This window comes from Ptychodera flava, chromosome 8 (genome assembly GCF_041260155.1).
Source record: "Ptychodera flava strain L36383 chromosome 8, AS_Pfla_20210202, whole genome shotgun sequence".
In the NCBI taxonomy this organism is placed as follows: domain Eukaryota; kingdom Metazoa; phylum Hemichordata; class Enteropneusta; family Ptychoderidae; genus Ptychodera; species Ptychodera flava.
The window spans coordinates 29,462,947-29,489,959 of NC_091935.1; the positions used below are offsets into that span (position 1 = coordinate 29,462,947).

General features: G+C 37.6%; 1 protein-coding gene across 16 annotated transcripts in view; it reads right to left on the reverse strand.

Annotated features, from left to right (window-relative positions):
* Positions 1-27,013, reverse strand: part of LOC139138985 (polypyrimidine tract-binding protein 1-like) — an 83,994-nt gene that overhangs the window by 8,570 nt on the left and 48,411 nt on the right. For 3 of the 16 annotated variants that reach the window (XM_070707654.1, XM_070707645.1, XM_070707647.1), the window contains 12 exons: positions 17,888-18,037; positions 16,253-16,399; positions 14,820-15,027; positions 14,339-14,397; positions 13,972-14,140; positions 11,585-11,680; positions 9,939-10,063; positions 6,966-6,999; positions 5,811-5,903; positions 3,792-3,889; positions 3,103-3,221; positions 2,373-2,447 (listed from right to left, as the gene is read on the reverse strand). In XM_070707654.1, the coding sequence (XP_070563755.1) occupies positions 2,373-2,447; positions 3,103-3,221; positions 3,792-3,889; positions 5,811-5,903; positions 6,966-6,999; positions 9,939-10,063; positions 11,585-11,680; positions 13,972-14,140; positions 14,339-14,397; positions 14,820-15,027; positions 16,253-16,399; positions 17,888-18,037 (1,373 nt within the window). Of the gene's footprint in view, positions 1-2,372; positions 2,448-3,102; positions 3,222-3,791; positions 3,890-5,810; positions 5,904-6,965; positions 7,000-9,938; positions 10,085-11,584; positions 11,681-13,971; positions 14,141-14,338; positions 14,398-14,819; positions 15,028-16,252; positions 16,400-17,887; positions 18,038-21,289; positions 21,435-27,013 lie in introns of those variants that run through there. The other 13 variants (XM_070707651.1, XM_070707643.1, XM_070707644.1 and 10 more) reach the window with 7 other exon arrangements.

Consider the following 27,013-nt stretch of genomic DNA (forward strand, 5'->3'; position numbering starts at 1 on the left):
ACAGTGAAACAAAAATTACACATTACTATACATTAAACGCAAACCACCAATCTATGGACGCGTCGCGGACGATGTGTACGTGTGGAATTGCTTTCCCTTTACTATATTTATACAGGGTCATAGCACTATCGATTTGCCAGTGTCTCGCCATTTATTCCAAACAAAATAACTACAATGATCCTGTTATTCACCATATCGTAATATAAAACAACTTTGGTAGAGCAGGTGTGAAGTAGCCTTCATTTCCTATATGAGTTCGAACCGATTGAAACCACCGGGCCGTATTTATGCCTCAAACGAGCGATCAAAACAAGAGAGGTCATCATGGGGTCGATCGGAAAAAAATTAGCCAATCACAGCGCGGCTGGTCTGACCCCACCCACAGCTGTAGAATGAAAGTGTTCGATCACGTCAAAAAACACGGAAATCGCACCCAAAAACGGACAGAAGGTCGTTTTTGACGCAAAGAGGCTTGTAGGTATGAATTCTAAGATGTATTGGAGGCCATCGATGCTGGTTTAGTATATAGTTGAGGCTTATTGTGAGGGAAATCGGCCTCCAAACTCGGCGAGGGGTGCGTAAAACGGCCATTCCGTTTCCCAACTTCCAATTATTATATGCATAGTACGCGGCGGCCGGTACGTATCACTCCACTCGCGACTGTGGCAAAGGCGACGTAAACCGTGTCCGAGTCTCGGCCTTGACATGACACAAGAAAGTCATAGTTCAATCACATTTATTGCGTGCGTCATACAGATGATATCATTATTCATAGGGGTATCCGATTGAAGTGGGTACATACTATTCTCAAGAAACGTACGATGAAAAAGGACAGGCTAAATAAAAATGTTTCAATCATATCATCAATTGCAAAGAACGCTGAAATGCTGCAGATTTTAATCGCTATGGCAAAGTTTGTTTTTTGACCTCAACGTTATCCGATCGAGAACGTAAACTTAGTTTGACCCAAAGTTTGAAAATGTATTTTCTGATCTCCCGCGGCATGGCCCGCAGCCCAGCCAGTGACGTCGACGTTTCGTACTTCGAATTCTGAGAGCTACATCAAATCGCCACGGTCAGCGGACAAGAAATTACTATTTTCAAATCGCTATCACCAAAAAATTACAGAGAAATGAGACAACACGGTGAGAAAAAAGGCATATCATCAATGATGTTGATAACCTACATTTTGCTTCAAAACGGTACCTTTTCAAACCACCCAGATTCCCGATACCAACTCGCCCGAATTCATTGACATTTGTTGGGCGAGCCAACGATATATTTTTCCTGCAAACGTAAACAGACTTGCACTGAGCACTGAAAGGAATAGTTGGCGATATCTTTACCGAAACTGAAAAAAATAGCTGAAGAAGTAGCCATCTCTCAGGCAGTACACGGCCAAGGTAAACCTGAGCGTTCATATTCGACTAATGCCAAATGGAGCATTTTCAACGAAAACGGCGATGTCTAGGCGATGACTTATTTTTAAAGTTGAAGAAAAATGCTTAAAAGTTTGGTTGTGTTAGTCACTCTATCGAAATATTTTTGTTCCAACTGATAAAATCATAGACAGCCTCGATTATACCATCCATAATTAATATACAGTCGGCAGGGGGGATGTGAATTTTAACACAAGGAACGCGGTACGAACGAACGTGTAATCTCAAACAACGAGCGAGTTAGTTTCGGGCCAATATGACTAAAATCAGATGTAGGTTCCCTGGTCATTGAAATTTACCAACGTAACTTTACTCAAAACGTCAATTCTTTATTGTACCATCGTTCACGCAAAATGAACGGCCTCTGCTAAGGCGTTTTGTCTATGAGACACAGCATGGGCACCCCGCAGTGTTTTCGATAAACAAAGTGTAAGATGACCCAATGCACTAGCGATACCGCTGTTGGCTGATTACTTGGCGATATAGGGATATTCCCAACGGTTTTCCTATGTATATAGGGACTTCGGTGTTCCAAGTTTATTTGCGCCAGTAATAAAAAACATCAGCATGAGATTTACTCTTGATTTCAAAGATTTTAAATAATCAACAAAGAAAGGTCTTCTTGCCATGTATGCTTGGAGCTGCAAGTTGCGGTTAAATATGATATAATATGTATGCAACGCAAGACGGATGGTTTACTGAACTAAGTAGCAATGCACACTGTGTAGCAGCAATATTCATTTGAATGTAAATGTTCAAGAAGACGTGAAAAAAGTGGTTTAATTCTAGGCACATCGCTACTAAGAGCTACTTTGTATAAATTTCGATATGACAACATTCAGCAGTATTTTCAGCTTGCAGTTTTTCTATTCTATATTCATCAGGACCTGTCCTGGGATTTTATTTACATAGCTATATTGACAAATGACTTACTGGAAAAACTTGAAGGCTTTCACCGACCCATGTCTACTGAAGGCACTTGTGATATCTTGCTCTGTAACATTTGGACTGAAAGACAAGAGTATAGAGATTACAAAGATATTCTTGCGGCAAATCTCTCTGGGTGAATCTACAAAGACAGAGAAGTGAGCCATAAAAGGGATTATAGCTGTCACTATTCTCAAATTTTTTCATTTTGGAAAACATCATTTCATATTTTTCTGTTGAAAATACAAAGTATTGGCCTTGCACACACACATCACAGTTTCTAATATACGCACTGTTATTGTTGATAGATTAATACTATTCTTGACTAAAATTCAGTTGTCCATGATAAAACATGACATTAAACACATACAGACTGTGTTGACGAGAGGGACGCTGGGTACTTCGATATGACTAAGGCAGAAGATTAAGAAACTGTACTTCAAGAAGATTACAAGAAAACGGAAAATAAAAAGGAAGTTACTGCTGATGGAGCTTGATCGACAAAGCACAAGCGAAGAGCAAGCAGACCTGACTGACATGAAAATACACACACACACACACACACACACACACACACACACACACACACACATATACTGCAAATGAGTAAGTCTACTGCCCTCTACAGTCCAAATAACAACATTGACAGTTGGCGTTCACTACTGCAATGCACAGCAGAAATTATCTACTCCCTATGAATATTTGTTCACACATACATGAGAAGGACTTGACTTACGGAATGTTTGAAAGATGCAAGGTAGCTGAGGGTGGGTAAATGTTCATGAAGTTCTTTGACCCTGGTTTCTTAAAACGATGCAGCGGAGAGCTTGTAAAGTCTTTTGTCAACCCTGCGTCCTGTGTCCAAAGATACAATGATGGAGACATTATTAAGCCAAGAGTTCAGCGTCATGTGATTAACTAAGTACCCACTCTACTGAATCATTAACAAGGTCTTTTTTTACACTCTTTGAGCACATTTGGATTAATGGCATCCCTTCATTCTTATAGATAACTGGTATTTACTGGCAAGTAAACATACAAACATTTGACAACTCAATCTAGTGTGATCACTTTCTTGATTAAACACAAAGTATATCTTTCTTCATATCACAGCTTCCATTGATGACATCCCCCTTGTCCATGACTGAGTCATTTGCATAAATGTACATTCTGAAAGCATGATTGGCTGGGTCAAAGTCTGTCCTGACCAATGGGCTCTCTCAATCAAGTCAACAGTCCAAGTACAAGTAATGTATTCTGAGGTGTAACAACTAAAGAGATACACAACTAAGGACTGAACAGACACACTATCTAACACACACAACACATTAAATACAATAATTAATTGCAATAGAAGTCCAATAGGAACTACCTCATTCATCACTTGGCAAGTATTTTCATGAGTGTGGTGAGTGTTCTACTTACCGGCTGTCCCTCTTTGGGTAGCTGTACCAGTTGATGTTTTGACAGTGTAATCCTGAGTGGCTTGCCAAACATTTTCACCCCGTTCAAATGTGTCATTGCTGTGATGGATGCATAGAAAAAAAGGAAAACATAAAAGATCAAAATTTCTACAAATTTCACGTGAAAATGTCCCATGTTTAATGCATGCACTGTGCAATATGTGAACTGGGAGAATGCTCTTTACAATAATCTGAATATTACATCTGATTCAATAACAGAACATATTTGTTAGATATTCCAAAAACATCAACCCTTCTCCTAAACTACAATACAAAGCTAATTGCACAAGGAACTATATCAGTTGCTAAAAGACACTCTGCTGCTTCCCTGAAGAACTAAATTTACACATTTATTTAATCATTCAGAGCTATTCACATTTTATGTAATTATTCTGAGGTACCCTCCATAGTCACTTTGAATAGCTTGTTGAGCAGGAACCACTCAGCATAGCAACTGTTATTATCTAGTTATTGTACTCTGTGAGTACCAGAGTGTAAATACTACCGACTGTGTGGAAGTACACAATGCTACCAATTGAGATATTTTATATCATTTTGTCCGCTGTGACGTTTTTAATTACACTGTTTTTCTTGTCAATAATTTTGATGCTACAAATTACTCACTCCACTATTTTGGATTGAAATATATCTCAACGTTCCCCGGATACCGATTTTGACTTGGTCTTGCTTGAATAATAATCATAGAAGTAAGCTTATGTTAAATTGGAAAGACACTTTTACAGGATGGGACAATATTGACAGAATCAATGGAGAAACTTTTACATATAAGAATGGACATACATTACCATGTTATGAGATTACCATAGTAAATCCCTATGTTTAATACTAGTAGACATAAAGTTAATCTTCATGCCTAATGATATACTTAGTTTTGAGTTAATCTCTCAAGAGCTTCTCTATGGATTAACTTGATTGTTTGTGGCCATTTGGTTAAACTTTGTTTATGAGAACTCACACTGAGAAATCCATGGGCCCTGCATGAGTTGTGAGAAGCTGTGAAGCAATCTATAAGGTATAATTTGGATTGCTAGAGTGGCAGTGACAGAGGTTCATGGATTGTCAATGTGCGGATGTTGAGGTCAATTAAGCTCACAGCTTTGTTACAGTTAAATGCAAGCCAGCTCATTAATACCAGATACAAATGCACTGGAACGAGACATAGCTCTGTATAATTATGATTACAAACTCCCTGACATTACTGCTGCTTTGAGATTCAAAAAGCAAGTGTTCTGACAATATATCAGGATTATCTGATCACCATGAAATACATGACTTACATTTCAAGTGTATGTGTATTTATAAAGAGTAATTTAATTTACACCGTGGAGTTACATATCACATCTACCAGCCTGGATTTTCTTAAACAAGAGCTTTAGATCTAATGCATTCATCATCTGTAAACTCAACTATCACTCTCTCTCCACATTTTTGTTAAACACCACGTCAATGCAATACCTCTCAAAATGTGCAGTCAAGTGTTAATTTTTTGAACGATATAAACATTGCCCTAATATGATACAGTTGTTGTAAACTTCCAGGGTGAATAGGGAAAAACCCATGTCATGTTTATTAAATTAACCCTTTCATCACCATGGTTTAGCCAAAACCCATTGTTGTCAATGGTGATTATGGACCCCTTAACACAGAATTGGGGTGAACAGGTTAACTTGGTGAGCCAAAAGGTAATATTTTTACTTTTCCACTGTTTGAATATTATTTTTTAATATAACTTGTTATCTATAAATTATTTTTACTACAATGTACATTTACTTCAAAAGTTGTTTTCTGCTCAGCACTGCAATTATTTCAAAAAATATTACAGTATGGCTACTAGCATTTATATCTCAAGGATATTATAGATTAATTCATATTTGCATGGACGCTACAGTCCTTTGCACTTGTAATGTAAAATGTTTATATTAACGGTGATAAAATAAATAAATGAAATAATGTTACCTACCTGTCTGTGCTTGGTGTGGTTCAGCCAACTGTACTAAGGCAGTATCTTTCTTAGCAAATATGATTTTCACACGATGGACATCACCGTAGACCCCTAGTAACAAGAGGAAATTGTGGCACGTTTTATGAACTATCTGGTACTGGGCTCTTCAGATGAGATGGACAAAGTAAACGACAAACAAACAAACAAACGAAAGAGACATTCTCGGTAGGAATAGGTCCCCTCTCTGATAACAACATGTCTGACCATACAGAAAGAATATCAATGCCGAAATAATAAACAAACTGTGACAAAAACAGGAGAGGGGGTGAATTCAAGATGGGTTTCAGAAATTTGGTTATTAAAGTGCAATTTTTTTTAACAACAGAAAATGAAGAGATTAATTTTTTTTTCTTTGCTCTAGTGAATGTCAAAAGCACACCAAAGACTAAACAATTAGTTTTTTTTTTTGATGATGATAGTAAAGCGCAAATAAACAGCAGGCCAAAACATAAAAAATACATCGAGGTATAAATATATAGAGAAGTTAATCTTGTTGAAAAACAGAGAGAGAATGACCAACGACAAGTTAATATAAAATCATGCAATAATAAATACAGAAAAAAAGATAAAAGTGCAGCAGTCCAACTTCATGGTGCGAAAATGGCTCGGTAACTAGATGATTCCATCAATCTTTGGCTCAGCAATTCACAAAAATTTTCTTTTGCAACGTGTATTGCAAATTTCTCTCTACTGACAGGAAAAGTGTGGTTTATCATATTTCTTGACATGTCATGCAAAATCCACACATTTTTGGAAATTTTTTTTTTCAGTCCTCAAGTGATGGCAAGTGCAAAATAAAATACACAAACAAAAGCGAAACAGTGCAGCAGACTAAAAATACTCAATTCTCACTTTGTTTAATATCTGGTTTTCTTTTTTTTTGTACAGACACTCATGCAGTTGGAAGCATGCTAGTCTTAATCTAGACAAACCCCTACAAGATCAAACTAGCATAGGCTAATCCAAATTCCGCATGCAAGGTACTTTTCTTGTTTTTTTTTAATATTCTTAAAAAAAAATTTGTCTTAACACAACTACAATAGCTATGAAAACTACTATAACTACTGTTGTTAAATTATGACTCGAGAAAAATAACATAAAAAGGGTGCATACCAAAGAGAGTAAAGAGAACTTCAGGCGTGACCAGCTACGTACGTACGTACGACACAACACAGGTAGAGGCAGAGATGGGTAAGGCATACAATATACACAGGACACAGTAGAAGGCATAGAGGAGAGATGGAAAGATGAATTGAGATGGTCAGTGTCAGCTCATTCCATAAGCCATTCCATGTGTGGAAATATGGAATTATTAGCAATTTGGGGGGGTGGGGGGTTATGGGGGTATAAAAGGTAGTCTGGATCTTGATCTTTCTCGTTCGTTGTAAAAAAAAAATGTAAGTAAGTCTTTTGGAGAGGTTTGTAAATTGGACATCTGTGCCAGAGCTATGACCATGTTAAACCGAGGGGGAAAGATGTGACCATGGCATCCAAAGGAGCAGTATGTGGGAGGTAATATTGATAATGATTATTTATCAAAACAAAAGCGAGAGTTTGTATCCATTTCAATGCAATTATATGATATTTTTTCCCGCATGTTCAGGGAGTGATTTGCTGTGTTTTTTGTTTTCTCCAGTTAAAAGAAGCAATGTCAAGAGTGTGTTGAACACAAAGTAGTAGAAAACTCGGTTAGATACTACGCTGTAAGCTGTTATGGATTGGTTAGCCAAATGAAACTGGGTTTTAAAACACTGTGTGATAGACAACAGAACAGCCATAACAAACTATCCGACATGCTAGTTTTCTATAGAGCCCCTGGCAAAAAGCACTATGACATCTATGTATGCCCACAAGCATATGAATAGCATGTACACAAATGTATATGACAAAATTAATCAAGAAATGTACATAATAACAAATATATCAATGTATAGTTAGTAAAACTAGCATGTCTGAGTTTAAGAAGCTGTTTTCTTTTTCTATTAAGCCTCCCACATACAGCCAAGTCAAGCTATTAAATTGGGTTCTTGTACAACTTACACCAAAGGATGCAACCATTTGTGAGATTTTCCATTTTATCTATGACTAGTTTTGCACAATGAGACGAGAGATTTAGTGTGAAGATAAAAATTACTGATTTGTTACGCCAGACAAAAACAGCACAATGCCAGTTACTTCAGGGGGAAAATTCCGATACCGGAATGTGAAGGAACACATCATTTTACTGCTTGCCAGAATTTAAGAAGACAAAATGAGCGATGGATATAACCCTGGCACAGATGATAAAAGTGTGTGTGATCATAGACAGCAACACCTGTTATATTAAACATGATTTTTTTTTGTAGTGTGTATAAGGCGTCAGTGACAAACAGTATAAAAAGCAGGGTGGAGGGAATCAGTGAGCAGGCAGCGCACCATACCTAAAGAGATAGAAAGTTGGAAAAAAAAAATGATGGAAAATGGTGTGCCGGAATACAAAGAGAAATAAAATACATGCTGACGGAAATAGACAGATGTCCCTATTTGAAGTAAGCTGAAAAAGTGATTCAAATTTAATAACATGTTATTGACAAACAAATGAAAACAGCATGCTGATGGCACAGTTGAAAAGCTGTATGTAATCATTATATAATTAACAAATAAATGGGGTGGAATCACCAAACAAGAAACACTCAGTAATGGTGAACAGTGTGTTGTGAGGAAGTTAAGTAGGCATGCGCAAACCCTATGTATGGATCTACAAAATTGAGGGAAAAAAACTTGCAGCAACATAAGCACAGAGGTGATTTTTTTACATGTTTTAATGAATAGCCCCATCTCCTTACATAAGCAAAGTAACAATCACGCTGAAATTTAGAACTTTTTCACAGCCTGGTGTGTTAATCTTTTTATTAATTTCAGTTATTGGCATTTGAATGTGACCATCATTGCAATTATCATTTTGTTTTGATCTATGTAAACTTTGATATGTTCTCGTTCCAAAGTTATAATCAACACACAGCTTCTGACAGATTTTTGCTTGAAAGTTTATTCACTGGGATTGTTTTCGGCCGTGAAAAAGGTGTAAACTAAGACAAGCAGCATTGTTATGTTAATCCTAGATGTATCTGACTGTCGTTGTTGTTGTTGTTGTTAACTGGTGAAGATATATGGATCATGAGGAGGCCGTGAAGCCTGGCAAGATTGTGGCAATAAGAGACGGTGAAGCGTTGTAGTCATGGAGAAGTCTGAAGGAATCGTGGATAGCCGGGTAAACTCCATGATGAGTAGAGGAGCCACTGAAGATAATTCATAACAGAAGATCCACGGATTTTCATGCAGGAAGACTCAGGGATTACGAAAGCGGCAGTTCAGGAATATTCAATGTGTCAAAAAAAACATAAAATAATAAAAATAAATATGAGATTTTTAACACATGAGAGAATTCTGGAGTGAGTTACATGAAGTTGCAAACTGGAAGAGAGAATAAAAATTGCATGGGAAATTATTAAGAACCAGCAATTATATTCTACAAGGCATGATTATAATATTGGGTATTTTTTTAACAATACTAATTATAGAAGCCAGAGTAACAAAAGCAACACAAAAAGCAAGAATAAAAGGGGGGAAATAAAAAAAATACGAAGAAAATAACAGTAAAAAAGAAAACGAAAAGAACATATGATGTGAAAAAGTTCCATCACAATGGGGATATCTAGTTGTGACGTGAACGATGAACATTCACTATAGCACCATGAGTTCTGATAGCAATGTTATGAACTACTATGAATAAAGAATATAGAACAGTCTACAACAGCTCCATTTTAACCGAAGGTTAGATATATCATGATAGTATGCACACTCTTTTCTTGTTTTTCTTTCATTTTTGTTCTCTTGGAGAATCACATATACGACTTTTATCACTTACTCTTGTTGTCACAAGCACTGCACTAAAACTCCCAACAATACCGCTACGACAGAAAAGAAAAGCTGTCCCCGAAATACACATCTAAACTAGTGGCTAGTTCTCTACATAGGAGTAAAGAATAAAAACAGAATGTCTGATGTGGAGAAAGATTAAAAGGAATGGGTACTGTGATGACATACCTCTGCGTTGAGATTGCTGACTAGGAGCACACATCCCTGCTGCATCTGACCGGCCATCCGGAGTCCCGCGGCGGCAGCCGCAGCTGCAGTTGGCATTGCCGGGAATATCCCTGGCATTCCAGGAACTGAAAAGTATTGACAGAGATCTGGGGGTCAGTGTAGACTGAAATCCGACGCTATTAGCAGGAGTTAAAAATAAGGTACAAATACAAGAGCTGTAAAAGTAAGAAATATCGACGTGATCTTAAGAGCAGAAAAATAACTTTCGAAAGATTATCTGAAAGTCACAGGAAAATTGTTTTTGACAGAACACTTATAACTGATTTGATTCGCTCACACAGTAAATAACACTGATAAAAAGGTGTGATCTGATCCTGCGTTATTGCTCTTACAAGATTCAAAACACTGCTTGAACTGGTTTGAATTACATGGATTTGAAAATCTACATCTTGATGGGCATGAGGCTTGAACCAGTCTCAATGTACATGCTAACACAATTTTCAAGATAAACTGGTGCAAACTGAATCAATGTGTTTTATCACAGAACACAATTACAAACATCTTCTGGTCATTAAAGTTTTGAAGCAGGTAACTTATCATTGATGCCCATTGTCATATCATGAGACCAAGCATGTTTGATCTGATTTTAAAGACTCTGTGTTGCATCCATGAACAATCTTGTAACTTTTATCAACTTCCTCACTTTAGTTCTATCAATTATTTCCACTATAAACTTAACTAATGAACTTACTTAAACATTTTTTAATACAGTGCACAAAGAAAGTGCAGAAATTTTCACAATTTTTTCTAATCTCTGAACTGATTACAACCGATTGATAATGTCTATACAAACACACCTTGAATTCACTCTTTGCAAAATCTTAGCAGAACAGACTTCTTTTGACTCTATAAACCTGACTGAACCAGTTAGAACCAGTTGGTTCCACCTTCTCTATGATACATCAATTTTGCAAGTGGTCATTTTGCCAAACCTGACTGAACCGGTTAGAACTAGTTGATCCCATCTCCTCTACAACACATCAGTTTGCAAGTGGTCATTTTGCCAAACCAGACTGAACCGGTTTACCAGTTGGTCCCATCTCCTCTACATCACATCAATTTGCAAGGGCTATTTTGCCAAACCTGCCTGAACTGGTTAGAACCAGTTGGTCATATCTCCTCAACAACATATCAATTTGCAAGGGCCATTTTGCCAAACCTGCCTGAACTAGCTAGAACCAGCTGATCCCAACCACGCTGAGAGCGCAGTATTTTGCGTCGACTATTCTTATAAGACCTGTCTGAACCAGTTTGAACCAGTCAATGCCATCTACACTACAGCAAAGCAATTTTATTTGGTCAATGATTTGCACCTGCGTTAAGTCCTACAAATGGGTATTTGCGCAGTTTGTGTGACATGCACTACCGAATCAGAGATGACAGTTGGAGAATCGTTATGAACAGGTGAGAAATATTTTATAAGCCACTTTTCCTGACTGGCCTACAGAGAAAGAGAGAGACAGACAGACAGATCTTCAGAGGTTCTTTAATCTTCAGCTAAAATTCAAGGAAGGAAAAAAGACAGATGAGGAAAAAAGAGGCTATAGAATGCCTACTGAGTTTGTTATTATGGAAATAATGAATACCTGTAGCACCCGCGTATCCAGCCAATGCTGGGTTAGCAAAAGCAGCCCCTGTGGCGGTAGCAAATGGGGTGGGCAACATACCAGGCGCTGCACTGCCTGAAAATACAGGGGTGGGGATAAGTTAGCAAGAAAAAACACATGTCATATGTTGGAAGAGAAATTAACAAAAAAAAAGCGAAAATTTATGATCAAATGTACAATGGTCTGAAAATCGAAGGTGTGTATATGTTGCAATGTTGCTTCGATTCGGTGAATGTTAATGAAAATCACAGAAAAAAAAAGTGCATATGAAAAAACATTACAAGATGACATTCTAAAAATGTTAATACTGTGGTTATACAGGTGTATTGCGAATCCTGTGCGGGTATTTGTTATATAATGAATGATTGCAAACCTGTTGGAGAGAGAGAAAGAGAGAGACAAAGAGAAAGAGCAAGAGAAAGAAAGAAAGAGAGAGAGAAAGAAAGAAAAAGAAAAAGAGAATAGAAAGATTCTTTATAACTTTTACAGATCATGTATGTCTCTAATCCTCTATTTTTGCATGTTGGATGGGGTGTTTTCACAACACACATGATGCTGAAATAGGGAGTAAGTGATGTCATGGCAACAGAGGAACAAGTAAAAGAACTCTTACACTATAACAATGCATTGGAAATGTTGAGTATATGCAGATAAGCAGTCATCTCTGGGGCTATCTATTTCACAAAGATGTCATCTTTCGGATATTTTCACAGAACAAACATTTTTAGTTACTTGGTTTTTGATGCAGACAAAGTGAGCACTACCAAATAATTCCTACGATGAGATTGGTACTAACGCCAGAGATGACTGTCGGTGCAAATGCTAGCGTGAGCATTTGTGCTGATTGTGTACAACTTTGTGACTCCCTCAACTTTCTGTAAAGCCCATCCTAAATTTTGATAATATTCTTGCTAGATTTGAGGAACATGCTCCGTATGAAGACTTCCTTTGACCAACTGCATGTCAGACTGTAACATTTGCTATGTAGTTTACAACTATGTTTCCTGATTACAGAACTGTCCCATGATTTTGAAGTTTGGATTTTCAAAATTCAAATTAGGCAGAGAACATCAAGAGCAAGTGTAGAGTAAAACAGCATACAGGACAACGTTTCTTTCTGTACAATATTATTGTCTATTACTTTTACTGATCTACAACTGAGATGGAAAATGGAGTGGAGCTGCAATTATAGCAAAAAGAAGCTCTTCACATTTGCAAGTATCAGACCATGTCAGTGATTGAAATTCCTTATCCCTGGTTCAACACAACGCAAAACACAGATAATATCTCTTCATCACTATGACCTGTCACAGGACAGCGCAGTGAACGCAAGTGCATGCTTGACTGATTCGGATATGTCATAACAGTCTGAATATTGGCCCTTTACAAGAACATTGTGTATTAAAATTTGTTTTAAAACAAAATTTTGCTTTTTATCAAGAACCTTTCTCTGTTATATCTCGAAAGTACTCACCCCTGGAATTAAATAAATATTCCTGAGTTATTATGCCCTAAACTCTCGCTCAGTTGCTTGGTTTTTTTGGATATGTATAATTTTCGATGACTTTTGCTCAATAACAATGTTATTGGAGGAAGGACAGCTTTTAGCTGCAGATCAATATAGGGCATTGCCTTACTAGCTTATACAGAGGCTGAGAAAGTCAGAAAGAGTGTACAAATGCCATTCTCCCCACTGACGGGTGAAATGGAACATTCCACCGAGGTCATCAGCAGGGGTGAAAGTTGCATGGTTTTTACAAGTAAGCATGATGAATGAAAATGCGAGTGGGACATGTTTAACAAGCTGTATGTCATTCTAAATAGACAAGCAAATGAACTGAGTGCGGTTTGACTGTGCAGGTGAAAATACAATTGATATGAGAACAAAAAGCACAGAGATCAGTAGAACTGCAAGAATACATAGCAAAAGAGAGAAAAGTAAGTATTTTCAAGTTCAAGATTCCATGAAAGAACTAGGTGTAAATATCTGTCACAACATAAACCATCACCAGAATATCACAGAATAGATTTGTGTGATCAAGCAGTTACTCAGTTACTAGTTCAGTTGTTGAAATGTTAGTGCCCACTAGTGCATATACAAGTCAAGATGGACATCAGCGGTGAGATAGAAAGAAGTTAAGATTTTTGTTGAGATACACTGAGAACCAGTTCAAACCAGTCAGATTGGGTTAGAGTTTTATTTTTTGCCTGTAGGATTCACACTGCTTCAATCTGGGGGAAAACCAGTTCAAACCAGATGTCTGGCTCATCGACTGCTGGGGAATGTAACTGGCTCCAATCTGATCCGCTGAAACCTGTTCAAACTGGTTTCATCCAGATCGAAGCCTACCGTACGGCAGACCTACCATAAGCCATTGCGGGGTCAATCGGAGGCTGTCCGTCACCTGAGGGTAGATCTGGCCTTGTGTAATCACGACTCTTCTCGTTGTTGTACTTCACATTGAGGGTAGTCAATTTGGAATAGTCAATGCGCAATGTGCAGCAAGCATTGTAGATATTCTGTCCATCGAGAGACTGGAAGTAAAATAAAAATGTTAGAAGCCTCTGCCTCTCTGAAGTACGATCATTACATTTGAACATTCATTTATTTTTCTGCTTTGTTCAATTCGCCCACCGTGCCTTGCTTGCTTTACTTTGTCTTCCAAGACTTCCCAGGAGTCATTTCTTTTCGTCAACAAACTTGCCACGACTTTTCAAGAATTCACGACTTACCAATTTGGCAGCTTGCGCAGACACTGAATCTGCAAACTGTATCAAGGTCTGGAAAGTGTCTGCACAGGGAATAAAAAGACATGCGAATTTCTAACAATTGCTTCTATAAAGAAATCAGCATTTATCACTGCTCATAGAAAAGTACAAGAGACACTGTTATACATAACCAAATGCTGGTATATACCAATAGTCAAATGTAATTGAGTCCAAAAATTCTTTCAAACACAAAGAATAAACGCATCAAGACGAAGAACATAATTCAGCTGTTTCCTGCATCAAGGTCACAAATTCGAAGTCTGGTTCCTGGTAGAGCGCCCTCTAGTGATGAATACGCTCAGACACTGACGATATAACTGTCATGGGCAAATTTATGTGGAAAGTTTTCATTGCTAACAAATCACTGGAATCATGAAACAAAAAGCCCACATGCAAAACATTGCACTTCATTTTGTGACTGGCATGCCAGAGTGATTTCACTTACTATTTTTAGTGAATGTGATGATCTTGAGGACAGCGCCAAACTTGGAAAAGATCTGGTGTAGGATGTCCACGGTGACTGGATAAAGCATATTTTCAACAATAACTCTGAGAACTGTGTTCTGCCCACCCAGGGTGTCTCCCGGCTGTGCACCGTGTGATTGAGGCATGAGTGACTGGGCTGCCGCAAGCGCAGCCTGAGCTGCTGCCGTCTGAAAGAATACAGGACAACATCTATGGTATTGATAGTGCAACACACTGAAAGTCACTCTGCCAAAAACATCAGTTTACACGCTTTCAATTTTCTGTTCAATGCCAAAATAAATGTGTTCACTGACAGAGCAGTATGTCATGGTAAGAAGTTAAGAAATGGCTTTCATTTTTGGTCGTCCCTACCACTATCATGGTATATATGCTGGCACTCCAGGCTAATTCAGCACTCCTGTATATATTTCATCAAACACTTTCATTGGCATAAAGTTAGGATGTGAATTAGAAACGGATGTTTAGACTTTGTACGATACTTTTCTGGTCTACTGCTTGTGGGGGCTCATTTTAAAGCTCTTGGAGTAAATGATGTTATTACTGTTTTGTTTTTAGTGAAAATCAGAATTAAAATTTTTGCCCATAGAGTTAACACAGGGATGGCAGCCATTTTGAATTTCAAACACTGAGGCAGTGGTCAATGTAAGGTAATTTGTGTATCTCCTAAATCTGCATGGTAAGCTCTGACTTTTATGTTTGATTTGGAAAGAGAATAGTTCAAAGTTTACTTAAAGAAAGTTTGAGCAACAATTTACACCTTTTAGTTAAAATAGTTTGATACGCTACTGCAATTTTAAATTCATGTGTCAAGGGAAGAAATTAGGTAGTGTTGAACTTGAAACTGTTGGATTTCTTGCCTTTTCTTGTATACCTAATGTGATAATTTTGCTTTCCTCTATGAAATGCATCATTGAGGAACAGTGCAGCCCTCAAGGATAAGCTGTAATGCACGCTGCCGGAGGAGAAACTGAATTTGTGTATGTAAAGGTAGAGTTTCATTTCCACTATGGATGAAACACAATGATTTGTGGGTAGTTGAAAACCCCTGCGATCTAGTTCTACTGAGAACTGCCATGTTAAGCTCTGACGAGGAATAATCGAGTTTCTAGATGTAGTAGGTATACCATCATTGGAGTAAGTGAATTACAATCAAGGGAATAACACACTCCTGATGCGATCTCCTTGATGTAAATGAAATTTACACAGATTGTCAAGAGTGATAGACATATGCCCATTAAACCAATTCACCCTATTGCCTCATTCAAATATACAAGACTGTATCAATCAGATGTCATGATCTGATTTCAAGAATAAATAGATGGATCACATAATGCTACGGTTAACATGGCTCACAGAGTTCCAAAATTAATTGAAGCGTAAATCAAGGCTCACCTGTTGGGCTGGTGCATTTTCTGTTTTCAATTCTTTGTGATTTGAGAACTGTACATAAACCGGTTTACCCCTGACGTTGGCTGTGACATGGGAATAGTAATTCACCATTGTTGTGGCTGCCGTTTCATTCTCCATTTCTAAAAATGCCTGTACGAGTAAAAAGAGCAAACATACTGTATTCTTGTTTGACCTGCATGAGTTAAACCAGAACATGTACATCACACATTCTCCTTCCAATATGGCCGTTTACAAATGTCATTGTTCCCTCATCTATATTCAAAAATAAATATTTGTCAACAAATTCAGATTACAAATTTGGAAATTACACATTCAAGAATGACAAAAATACAACTTGATAGGTGACTGCTTATGTTACAATCAACATAAATGACATGACGAGCTTATACTACACGCTGCAACAACAGCCATGCATGCAATACTGAGAAAATTTGTCCATATTTCAAGCAGCGGTGTCCGATGTCGTGCACCTGCAGCTACATTTGGTAATAAACTTGTACCTCTACCCTGAATTGTATAATTGGACACAGGTTTAATTACAGATGTACAAATTTAATTTTGTGTTTTGCAATAACATGAACAAATCTGAATAAAACATCTAAAAGCACCTGAACAAGCTGTTGCAAGGGTAATTCTTTTCTGAAAATGTTCAAAAAGACAATATTTGCACTTTTTCACATTTTGAACCAATCAATTCCATACCTAGTGGCACAGTGATCAGAGAAATATTTCTGAGATGATTGTTGACCAAATACGACAAAAAATATCCTCAGCATGCAAATTGTTAATTTCATTGAGATATGAACCAAATTTGAACATGACCTTACCTATGAACCTTTCCACTATAATTTTAAAGCTATTTGATGAGCCACTGATGAGATCTTCAAAACCCAAAGGGACATAAATATACACCTCATAAATCGCGGGTTATTTTAATATCAATGACAGCACTTAGGAATCTAAAAACTGTCTTGCAAAACAATTGGATATGCAGCTTCTGATATTTTTCTAATCCAAAATGAACAACTGTACACTTTACCTAGCCCTGTAAATAACAATTATGCATGGCAAATGAAAGCTTAAAATGTCAGAGATGAAACAAAGAGCATGTTTTTACACCCTGAACTTTGTTTCATTTCATTTTGCATTACCTGTACCTGTTGAACTAGCGAAGTTCTCAGAAGCTTTTCTGTGGCTTAACTTAAATAACCTGGAAAGACTGTACCACAGGAATCAGAATCCAAAATGAATGGAGTTTTTGGAATTTCTCTCTTAAGAGGAAATTTAACCAATGACATATTAAAGACAGGTTTGCATGTTAGCTACTTCATGAGTTCCTCTTTTTAAAAACTTATCTACAGATAATGTAATTTTGCGCTACACAAGGACAGATTGAGACTACCATCACAAAGGTTTGTCGTGTTCCGCTGTCCATTTTCTAGTATGTCTATATTAATCAAGACTTCTCATAACTAATATCAACAATGTTCAAGGTGTTGCAAGTCATGTCAAGTCAATAATTCTCTATGCCTGCATGGACTTTGGAATTGCCAAAACTAAGGCAGGAAGAGATCCACAGTCACTGTCACTATGATGATAACTGAATAAAGAGCTCACCTGGTTTTTACCCTTCAATAGTAGAATGTTGGTCACCCGACCGAAAGGCACACCCAATGATATGATCTCAGACTCTGTGGCGTCACTAAGTACATTACGAATGTGAACAACACGCGAGGCTTTCCCAGCGTTCTTGTTATCAAGCTTCACCTGTGAGAGAAAGATGAGAAAGAAATGTCAAAAACAAATATTCTCTGTATCCACAAACTTACACGTGTCAACTTCAAATAGTTAAATTATTGAATCTTTGACTCAAGAGAGCACACTTTGGTTATAACCTGTGCACCCCCGTTTCTCAGCGAACAGGTTCAAAACCACCATTGATAACAATGGCTATGCACCAAACCAGGCTGATGAAAGGGTTAAATCATTTGTCCCTAACTCAAGTTTCATTCCTTTTGATACCAATTCAGCACTTCCTCCTGTAAATGAAATCTTCACTGACTACACTTGAGATGAACTAATTGCAGTAAAAATAGAAGCATTTTAAGTTTTCTACAAATTTAGTTTCCTATGGATGCAGCAATATATATGTGTCTGTGTGTGTCTATGTGTGTATGTGTGTAGGTAGGTATGAGTATACTAGACAAGTTGAGAAATTTACATGAGAATTTACACATCACAAAAGACTGGCTACTCAAATTACCCAAGGTGCAATTAACTTTAGCACATGACAGAAAGACACTGATCACTGATCAAAACATCTTTAGTTGAGAAACCGAAACCGATCAAATGTATCAGCACAAGACAGTACATCCCATTGCCATAACATATGCCTAATCACCATGTTAAATATGTTTTTTTACACATTTCACATGTTGCCTTTTCTTATGATATTTCTATTGGGAGTAATCATGTGTCTATGCAACATGTGTCTATGCGACTGAGGGGCTGTTGTTCATCAAAACTGTCATACAACAAAATGTAATTCCTTCATTTTGGAGGGGAGGGAATAAGTCTCATATTTGTTTTACATGTGTCAAAACTGTAATAAGGATTGTGCTGTAGCCAAAAACACAAACAAACAAGCAAAAAATCAGACTATGACACCATACAAATATGATATGATGGGTCTCTTCACTGATGTTCTCGGCAAATAACCCAAAGTGTGATACATTGTGTGACACATTGCAAGCTTATTTGCCTGTGGCTTGCTACTATGGTCATTTTCAATGTAGAGACCCTGGGTTGTTTTCAATATTCACAAAATGATAGTCAAGCCAGAATTTTTAGATGAGTTTGATGTGGTTCATCAAGCCGAAAGGAAAACAGAAGAGAAGACAGAAACTCGACAGAAGAGAAAGAACAACAACACAGAACACGGGACGTGTATTCATGTGCGGTTTTAAAAGTACGGACTCAACTCAATAAGATTATACAGTTCCGACACCGTACTATCTCTGCGTTCATCAAGAAAAATATGTGACAAATTATGACAAACTAAAAATCAAGAAACAAAATGTGATCTCTGATAGAAGAATACAGACCACCTGGAATTTTGACAAACTGTAAATGCTAAGTTTATCTATAGTATATTTATGTGGAGATTATAGCACTAATTAGCATTGAAGACTGGTTGGTTTTCTCCATACATAATAAACCAATTTTGCATCAAGGAGTTTCATTTGGAGAAAAGTATCAACATCACAACTGAGGAATTACGTCCTGTACATTGGCTTTTATGATTGACAACCCCTATGAGTCTAACGCAACAGGTGTCTTTCGACAAACAATTATTTATAGTGATCACAGACTACAGACGTCAATAGATCTAGCAGTCTTGATGGCCAAGAAAAGAATAGAATAGAAAAGTCTTCAAATTAATGTCGCCGTTATTAATGTTTGGAAATGGTAAAACCAGGGCTGTATTTATTATGCATGTATGCAAGCATGAATAGAACGGATAATGGAAAGTGGAGGCCAATGCTGCATTTTCAATGGCAGTCCCACCCTTATTTGCATTTTGATCATTGCCCTGGTAGATACACACATACATACAATGCAACAAAACGTTTTATGCAGGTCCATTGTTGTCAATTGCTCTGCAACAATACAGATGTGGCGCACAATTGCTACTTTATTTACTCCCAATATGGAATTGTTGGGCCTGCCATTAAAACACAACACAAGATGGCCGGCAGCCCAGTTAAATTAATTTGCTTTATTTCATTCAAACAGCTTCATCCAGACCTCACAAATGAAATCTAAATATTGTATTAATGTCAACTGGACACGTGTCACCAGTTGATCACATTCATTACATCCCTCGTTGTGTTAAAATGACTGCAGTTAATGATGTGGAATAAGCCCAATTTACAACAATGTCTCCATAAAAGCCCCTTTTTTTCCTTTTTTTCAAGGCATTCAATATTTGTTCTGCTCTGTTGCAGAATAAAATGCGAAAGGCAAAAAGAAAATGTCTACCCATTTTTTTCATTCTTTTGGCAAACCTGAAATTTGAGGACCAGCATATTTATGAAAATTGCATATTTGATTTAACAATATTCAGGGTAAGACGAATTGTATTTTATAGTCATAAATTTGACTGATAGCTCGATGAAACAGTTCAACTTAACAAATCCAACAACGGTGGACTTTCAACATATTTAGCAGTCAAAGTATAAATTTCACTTGATAACTAGGGATACACACTCACAAATTACTATGTAAATATCATGGCATCATAATACATAATCGATACCTATTAATCAAGAGGACACGTGCCACAAACCCCACTTACACTGCAATCAGATAATCTGAAAAATATTGCCGAATATATTGTGAAATATTTATTCCCCAACTCACGGGTTTTGTGTGATCTTGAAGCAACAGGTGTGATGCTGGTTACTTTGCAAAGAGACAACTATGAATGTTTGGTGATAATAAATAGACATTATTTTCGTAAATGCACTCAACCTGAAAAAACCTCGTTATAATTCTTGCCCTCATAATTATACCCAGAATGTATTCCAAATTATCTTTTCACTGACAGCCAAGCCAGTCCAGTGTTTTGTACTGTCTGGGGGGAAAAAATAACTCTGCTGTCCAGCAATGGGTTGTGATGAAGCCCGTGAGAGGCAACATCATGGAGTATTACACTGATTGGATTCAACAGCATCTTTCATTCCTAAGAGCTGACAACTTCTATTCACCGGATCACTCTCCCATATGGAGTGGCCGGTTACACCCTGAAAATGTGGCAATTTGCGACAGGTGCTGAAAATAGCTAACCAGTTGACAACCATTCATCTGCACATATGCATTCCACTCAACTGCCCAGACTATCCCTTTCTTTCTGGTGAACACTCAAATCTTTCAACGCAAACATAAATTCCCACCATTCCCCTGCAGGTGATGACAAAAAAAATAATTTTGGACAAAAATATTTTGAAATGAATTTACCTCAGTGTAATTGGCACCACTATCCTCCAGCATCATCATTTGGACTCCTTAAGCTGTAGTGAATTAATCTTTACTACCTATCTATACCAAATTTTGTAATACTGCCCCATTCCAGCACAACTGTGTTAATGATTTATGTTATAATTGTCCTATCATTTAAATGTTGCTAGACACACACAGGCTTTTTTTGCATATAGTGCCAAAACACCAATTCAGAAATCCACCACAGAATGACTGATGCACTTTGTTGACAAATTTTCAAGCCTGCTGTCAGTACGTAGAGACAGACGTGGCAGTGTATACAATGCACAAGTCAATGACAAAAGCCACACTAGCTGATACCGCACAGCTATTCATTCACAACAGATCTCATTACATTGTCATAAATAATCCCCATCTTCTTTCAAAGCCCTAAACTTTTCCATGGAAACGTTTGACTTTTTTTCACACAATTGGCAAGATTTTATTTGAATACTAAAGTGTCACTTTCATGATTTGTTCAATGTGCTAGTGTTTTTATTTTTACAATTAAAGCCATTCACGTTTTTGAAGGCACTGACAGTGTTTGCAATACTTATTGCCTGACATGAGTTGAGATGAATTTCATCACCATGGAAACAGAAGTTTGTAATTTCAAAATGTTAATATTTTATTTGATGATATTTTTGGCAAATTTGAAACGTCACATTTTTGTTGGATCTAGTAGAAGTATCCCTATGAAACACCGAGTTCAGAAGATGGTTAAATTATAATATACCATTTTGGGGCAGTTTTGTTGAAAAGAATGCCAACATTACACATTTGACCTTTCAAAAAAGTGTGGATTCTTGACAAAATCTCTGGTTTATCGAAAGGAAATATATCCAATAATTCAACACATTTTTTCTTCAGAAAAAATTTTAGCAAGTCAGAGACATATGGTTGGCATGTCTGCAAATGTGCACCTTCGTATTTGTGAACAGTGTTTTACTGTTGAAATGTTTGGCTGAATTATGTCAAAAAAAAAGTCTACAATTGAGAAAATTACAGAGTGCAACATTGAAAACAGTTTGTTTGTTTGCAACATTTGTTAATCCTTTCCTAAATATTTTAGGTGACACAAGTATTTGCCCTGAGGTGCTCTGTATGAATCTTGAGAATATTGTTGGCCATTGTGGCTCTTTTAGTTTTACATTTGAAGATGGTACGTCTGGCTAGCTCTGATAACTTTGAAGGACAAACTACGCTTGATGTTGAATCCAAGGTCTGGAAACACCTTTGTTGCGTGTGAACACGTTGCACAATCCTTGCCCACGCAGAAAATGTTATGGAATCGGTGACCTAGAGGGCACACTGCCTCTGAAATGGAGGTTGCCATGGCGGATCAGCCGACCCTGCTCAAACATGTACCCATTTAATACAAAAAGTACAAATAAGCTGCTAGGGCTTCTTGGTCATAGCTCATACATGTGCTGATGAACGGCACTCATCCGCGGTTTTATTATCAGTATTCCTGTCTTTTACAAATTCTGCTGGCTTCAATATTGAAGGGCCACACAAATATTTCATGAAGCGGAACAACAGCACGTGTAATCAAAAGCCCATCTTACGACGACTTTTTCCCAAGATGGAATTTATAAAGTGCCACATAGTCCATAAAGGGAGGCTGTACGTCTATCTCAAGATGGTAAACCAATTTTGCAGCAATTGTGCACAGCAAGTGGCCTATCTCCATCAGGGTAATGAGCCATTTGGATATACATATGCTGCTTGTAAAGAAAGAAACTAATGACCTCTTCTTGGTTGTTTTACATGTATGTTGTGCGGGTCACATCAATATGCCTACGTCACACATCCGAGGACCCTCACTGCCAAAGCCTCATTGAATTTGAATGCAATTGGACTTTCTATGTTACTATCCATCAACTGACAACAGCTGTGTCATCTTTACGAATGACTAATGAGCCCGCTGCCAGCTGGTGATTTTGTCATGGTGTACACCTCAGGCCTGGTGGCGGCAGCGACTGCAGTAAAAGAACTACCAGCATCAGCTGTCCTGCAGGCCCTTATGCACTGAGCTTCATGACTTTGATAGCTGTCACTTTATGTTTACAGTTGCTACAACAGAACTGCTCACACCTTCCTGACTTAAGCTGCCTGTGCGAGTCATCTGTGGCAAATTAATTACACAACCATTTGAGTAAAAAAACCCAAGCTTCTGTCACATGCAGGCCTTCTGATTGGTCAATGCAACATGGTATCCATGACAATAGTAAACAGCATCCTGTGGTAGATTTGAAGCATAAAGACACTGCAATTGCAGTGAAACATTACACCTCATGCAGTTAGCAAGGTGGTGACCCTAGCATAGCTGCTTTTTAACTGCATGTGTTCCAATGAAAACTGATCTGTTATAATCTATCCCGCAATCATACAGTGATAATGCAGACAGACATCGTTTAGAGAGGGCCTAAATTCACATTTATACTTCCTTATTATATACATAAAATCTTGAGGTCAGACATTATTTCTGCCCCTGGTAGATTTTGTCTTCAATAATACAACTAGACTCAATCAACTGACAACTGATCATAACACTATGCTGTTCCTTTTCCAAAGCAAACCTGATATACCCCATTGTGGTGACTTGGTGTCATAAATGCACTGGTTTGTAAGAATTATATCCCTAGCTTGCCATTCTATAGTCTTCCCAAGAAAATCCGAAATTTGAAATTCTTGTTGACTTTGTATCAGTGTATGCAAACAATTTCACAGGAATCAAGAAATGCATACAATTGTATCATAATAGATGTGCTTTCCAAGCTTGCATAAAATACACATGTAAATATTGCACAGCAGGTGCACCAGCATCCTTCTGAGCAGATAGCTGAAACAGTTTTCCAGGTACCTAAACGATTTCTGCACTAGCCTTGGTAAAGTCGGTTCATCTTTCACGGCCGAATTCACCTGAATGCAATACACATGAACATAGCTAATCTCCATACCCATAGGCCCAGTCTTTCGCTATGCTAAAAATATCACCTGAGTACCTGGCCTTTGAGGTCTGTATGACCATCTGTGAGCTTTCAATCATTACTTCTTAGTGTCAGTTATTTTCTGGTATATGTATGTTCTATTCATGCATATATAATATAGCTGTTAAAATTAGCCCTAGCTCAGTTGTCATGAGATATCCACACTGTGACCTTACATAACAAGAGCATCTTGACCTTGTATTTACACATTTATATGGACACGGAAACTTACGTATTTAGTACATATAATACAGCGTATACAGTATATTCTACACACGTCCATCTAATATCACAAATGTATGTGATGACACTGTGTATCTACATTTATTGTCAGTTATAAACAGAAATCCACACTGACAGTGATATTATAATCAATAAAAAATTGCCAGAATTCTCTCCAAATCTGTTTAGAGACACAGGTCACACAATCTCCAATGACTAATGACTTCACGTAACTAATCATGAACAAGCCCTTTCGTTGAGGTTCAAAGAGCAGAAACTACATACGTCTTGACTTGTGGCATCCATGTAGCGCTTTCATGTTATGAAAGGCAATCACCCTGTACTATAGAATGTACAAGGTTGAGAATCCATTGCTGAGGGACAGGGCAGGGGTGATAGCACTGAGCACCAATTAGATGTACCTGAAGTATACACCATATGGCTGGTACTGGTGGGTGTGTTTACCTCTTACATAAACATATGAGCAAATGATCTTTCACAAACTGGAAAGGGGAGGGGTAATCAGCAGTGTTGAAAGACTAATCTTACTGGTTACAATCATCATTGCACCTGGTGTACATCTACCATTTTCACAATGCATGCCTAACTAAGGATAATTATTGTCTGATGTGAACTTTATGGGTCGGTATGGACCTGTGAGGGCAACTCAACCTAACTGCAAGTTAACTTTCTCTACTTGTAAAAGCTTTTATATATCAGTAAAGGCCATGTCTACACTTATGACTGTGAAGATATGCTGTGATATCTCACCGAAGCCGAAGGGACATTCCGACAATGTAATGAATTCTCAATAGTTGTGACTGCCGGTGATAGATTCCAAACTAATGAGTCAGCATTGCCTTGGCAACAGTTGCTATGGTTACATTTCATTTAAATCTGACCACATGGTTACCCAAGAAGAAAATTCTGCAGTTACAAAAAGTTTCCTTTCATATTTTCCTTTTTATTTCCAGAAGTTTGCAGTTTTTTTTCATCCCTGCATTGTAGCATAGACCCCATTCTCAAAGATCATTCACTGAAAGATTGCTGCACGATGGGGTCATATACAAATGCTATCAAATCGTTTGGTTATTGAAATAAAATATTTTCAAATTGAGGGAGGTGTGGGTAATGTACCTTGGCAAATACACTGCTTCATAGTCATTTACTAAGGTCCTTGGCTGTATTTTCACGACTAAGATTAAATCAAAGCACATATCTCATCTTGCCTCATAATGTTTTGACTTCTTTTCCCCTATCCTGTTAAAGGTATACTGTCACCTGTTCCATTTTTGCCACAGTTACCATGCATAGAGAAAATCTAACCAATCACAGATTTTAAGCGGGTGGCCGCTTTTTAAAAATAGCGCCCTCACATGGGCATTTTGAATACCAAGGAACGCCCCTTTGACCATATATGGGCATATTTAGATTACTGGTGACTGTATACCTTTAAAGACCCAATAGCTCTAACTTTTGATGAATTTTTGTCTCATAATTTTTTTTCCTCAAAAATTCCCTGTTCTAAAAGCTCCCATCCCCAAAGTATGTTGAGATACACAGAGTTCAGCTTGTCAACTCAGCCTGTACATGTGTAGGTTGCATTGTTATTATTGACTGGTCCTCACTAAAATTCAACTGTAAACAAAAAACAGTGCATAAGTGTTGACAAAATAAATGGTAACGGTTTCAACCTTCTTCAGGTAGTTGGACAAGAAACTGTTGTTAAAAGACCAAAATAATTGTACATAAAAATCATCAAAACTTACAGCTACCTCTAAATCTTTAAGAAACTGGTCAAAGATGCTCAAAACAGCAGGACCAATCAAACTAATGTAAAAGTAATGATGTTCAAGTTTGGAGATGTCGATTTCTACATGTGTACAAAGGCAATGCGACATGGTACCCTGAAAAAAGCCTTCCTGATGTCATGATAATTTACCTATGAAGTGAGCACACCACCCCTCTTCCCTTCCAACTGAAATGAATTCACTGGACAAGGAATCAATATGCTGCTCCCTCATACAATTCCTGGTTGCATTCCACTTGCACGGTTGCAAACAGTGCATACAGCTCCGTGTGACTTTTCCTTTTTTCTATCCGCCGATAAATTTACCTTTTTTAAAATTTGGGCGTGTAGCAGCATGAACAGAGTGTCACTAAGAGTTATTTTCTCGACTGATTATTCCTTTTGAAAACGCACCATGGGGTGGGAGGGAATTGAACATGTGTTCCAGCACTTTGTAGATTTTGCTGGGTCATGCTAATTTTATACATGCTTTGTGATGCCTGGGCTTGGAACAGATGGACAGCCATTCTGATCAAGGATACAAGGACTGACCGTCCGAACCGTCTTTCATTGCCACTGTTGGGCTGCCATGTCAATTTGCTGGAGAGTGATGCCCCAGTTGATGTGCCAAAGTGCTGTACGGATGAAGGATCTTTCTGTATGCATACCCTACATCAAGTACCACCAAAATTCTGGGCC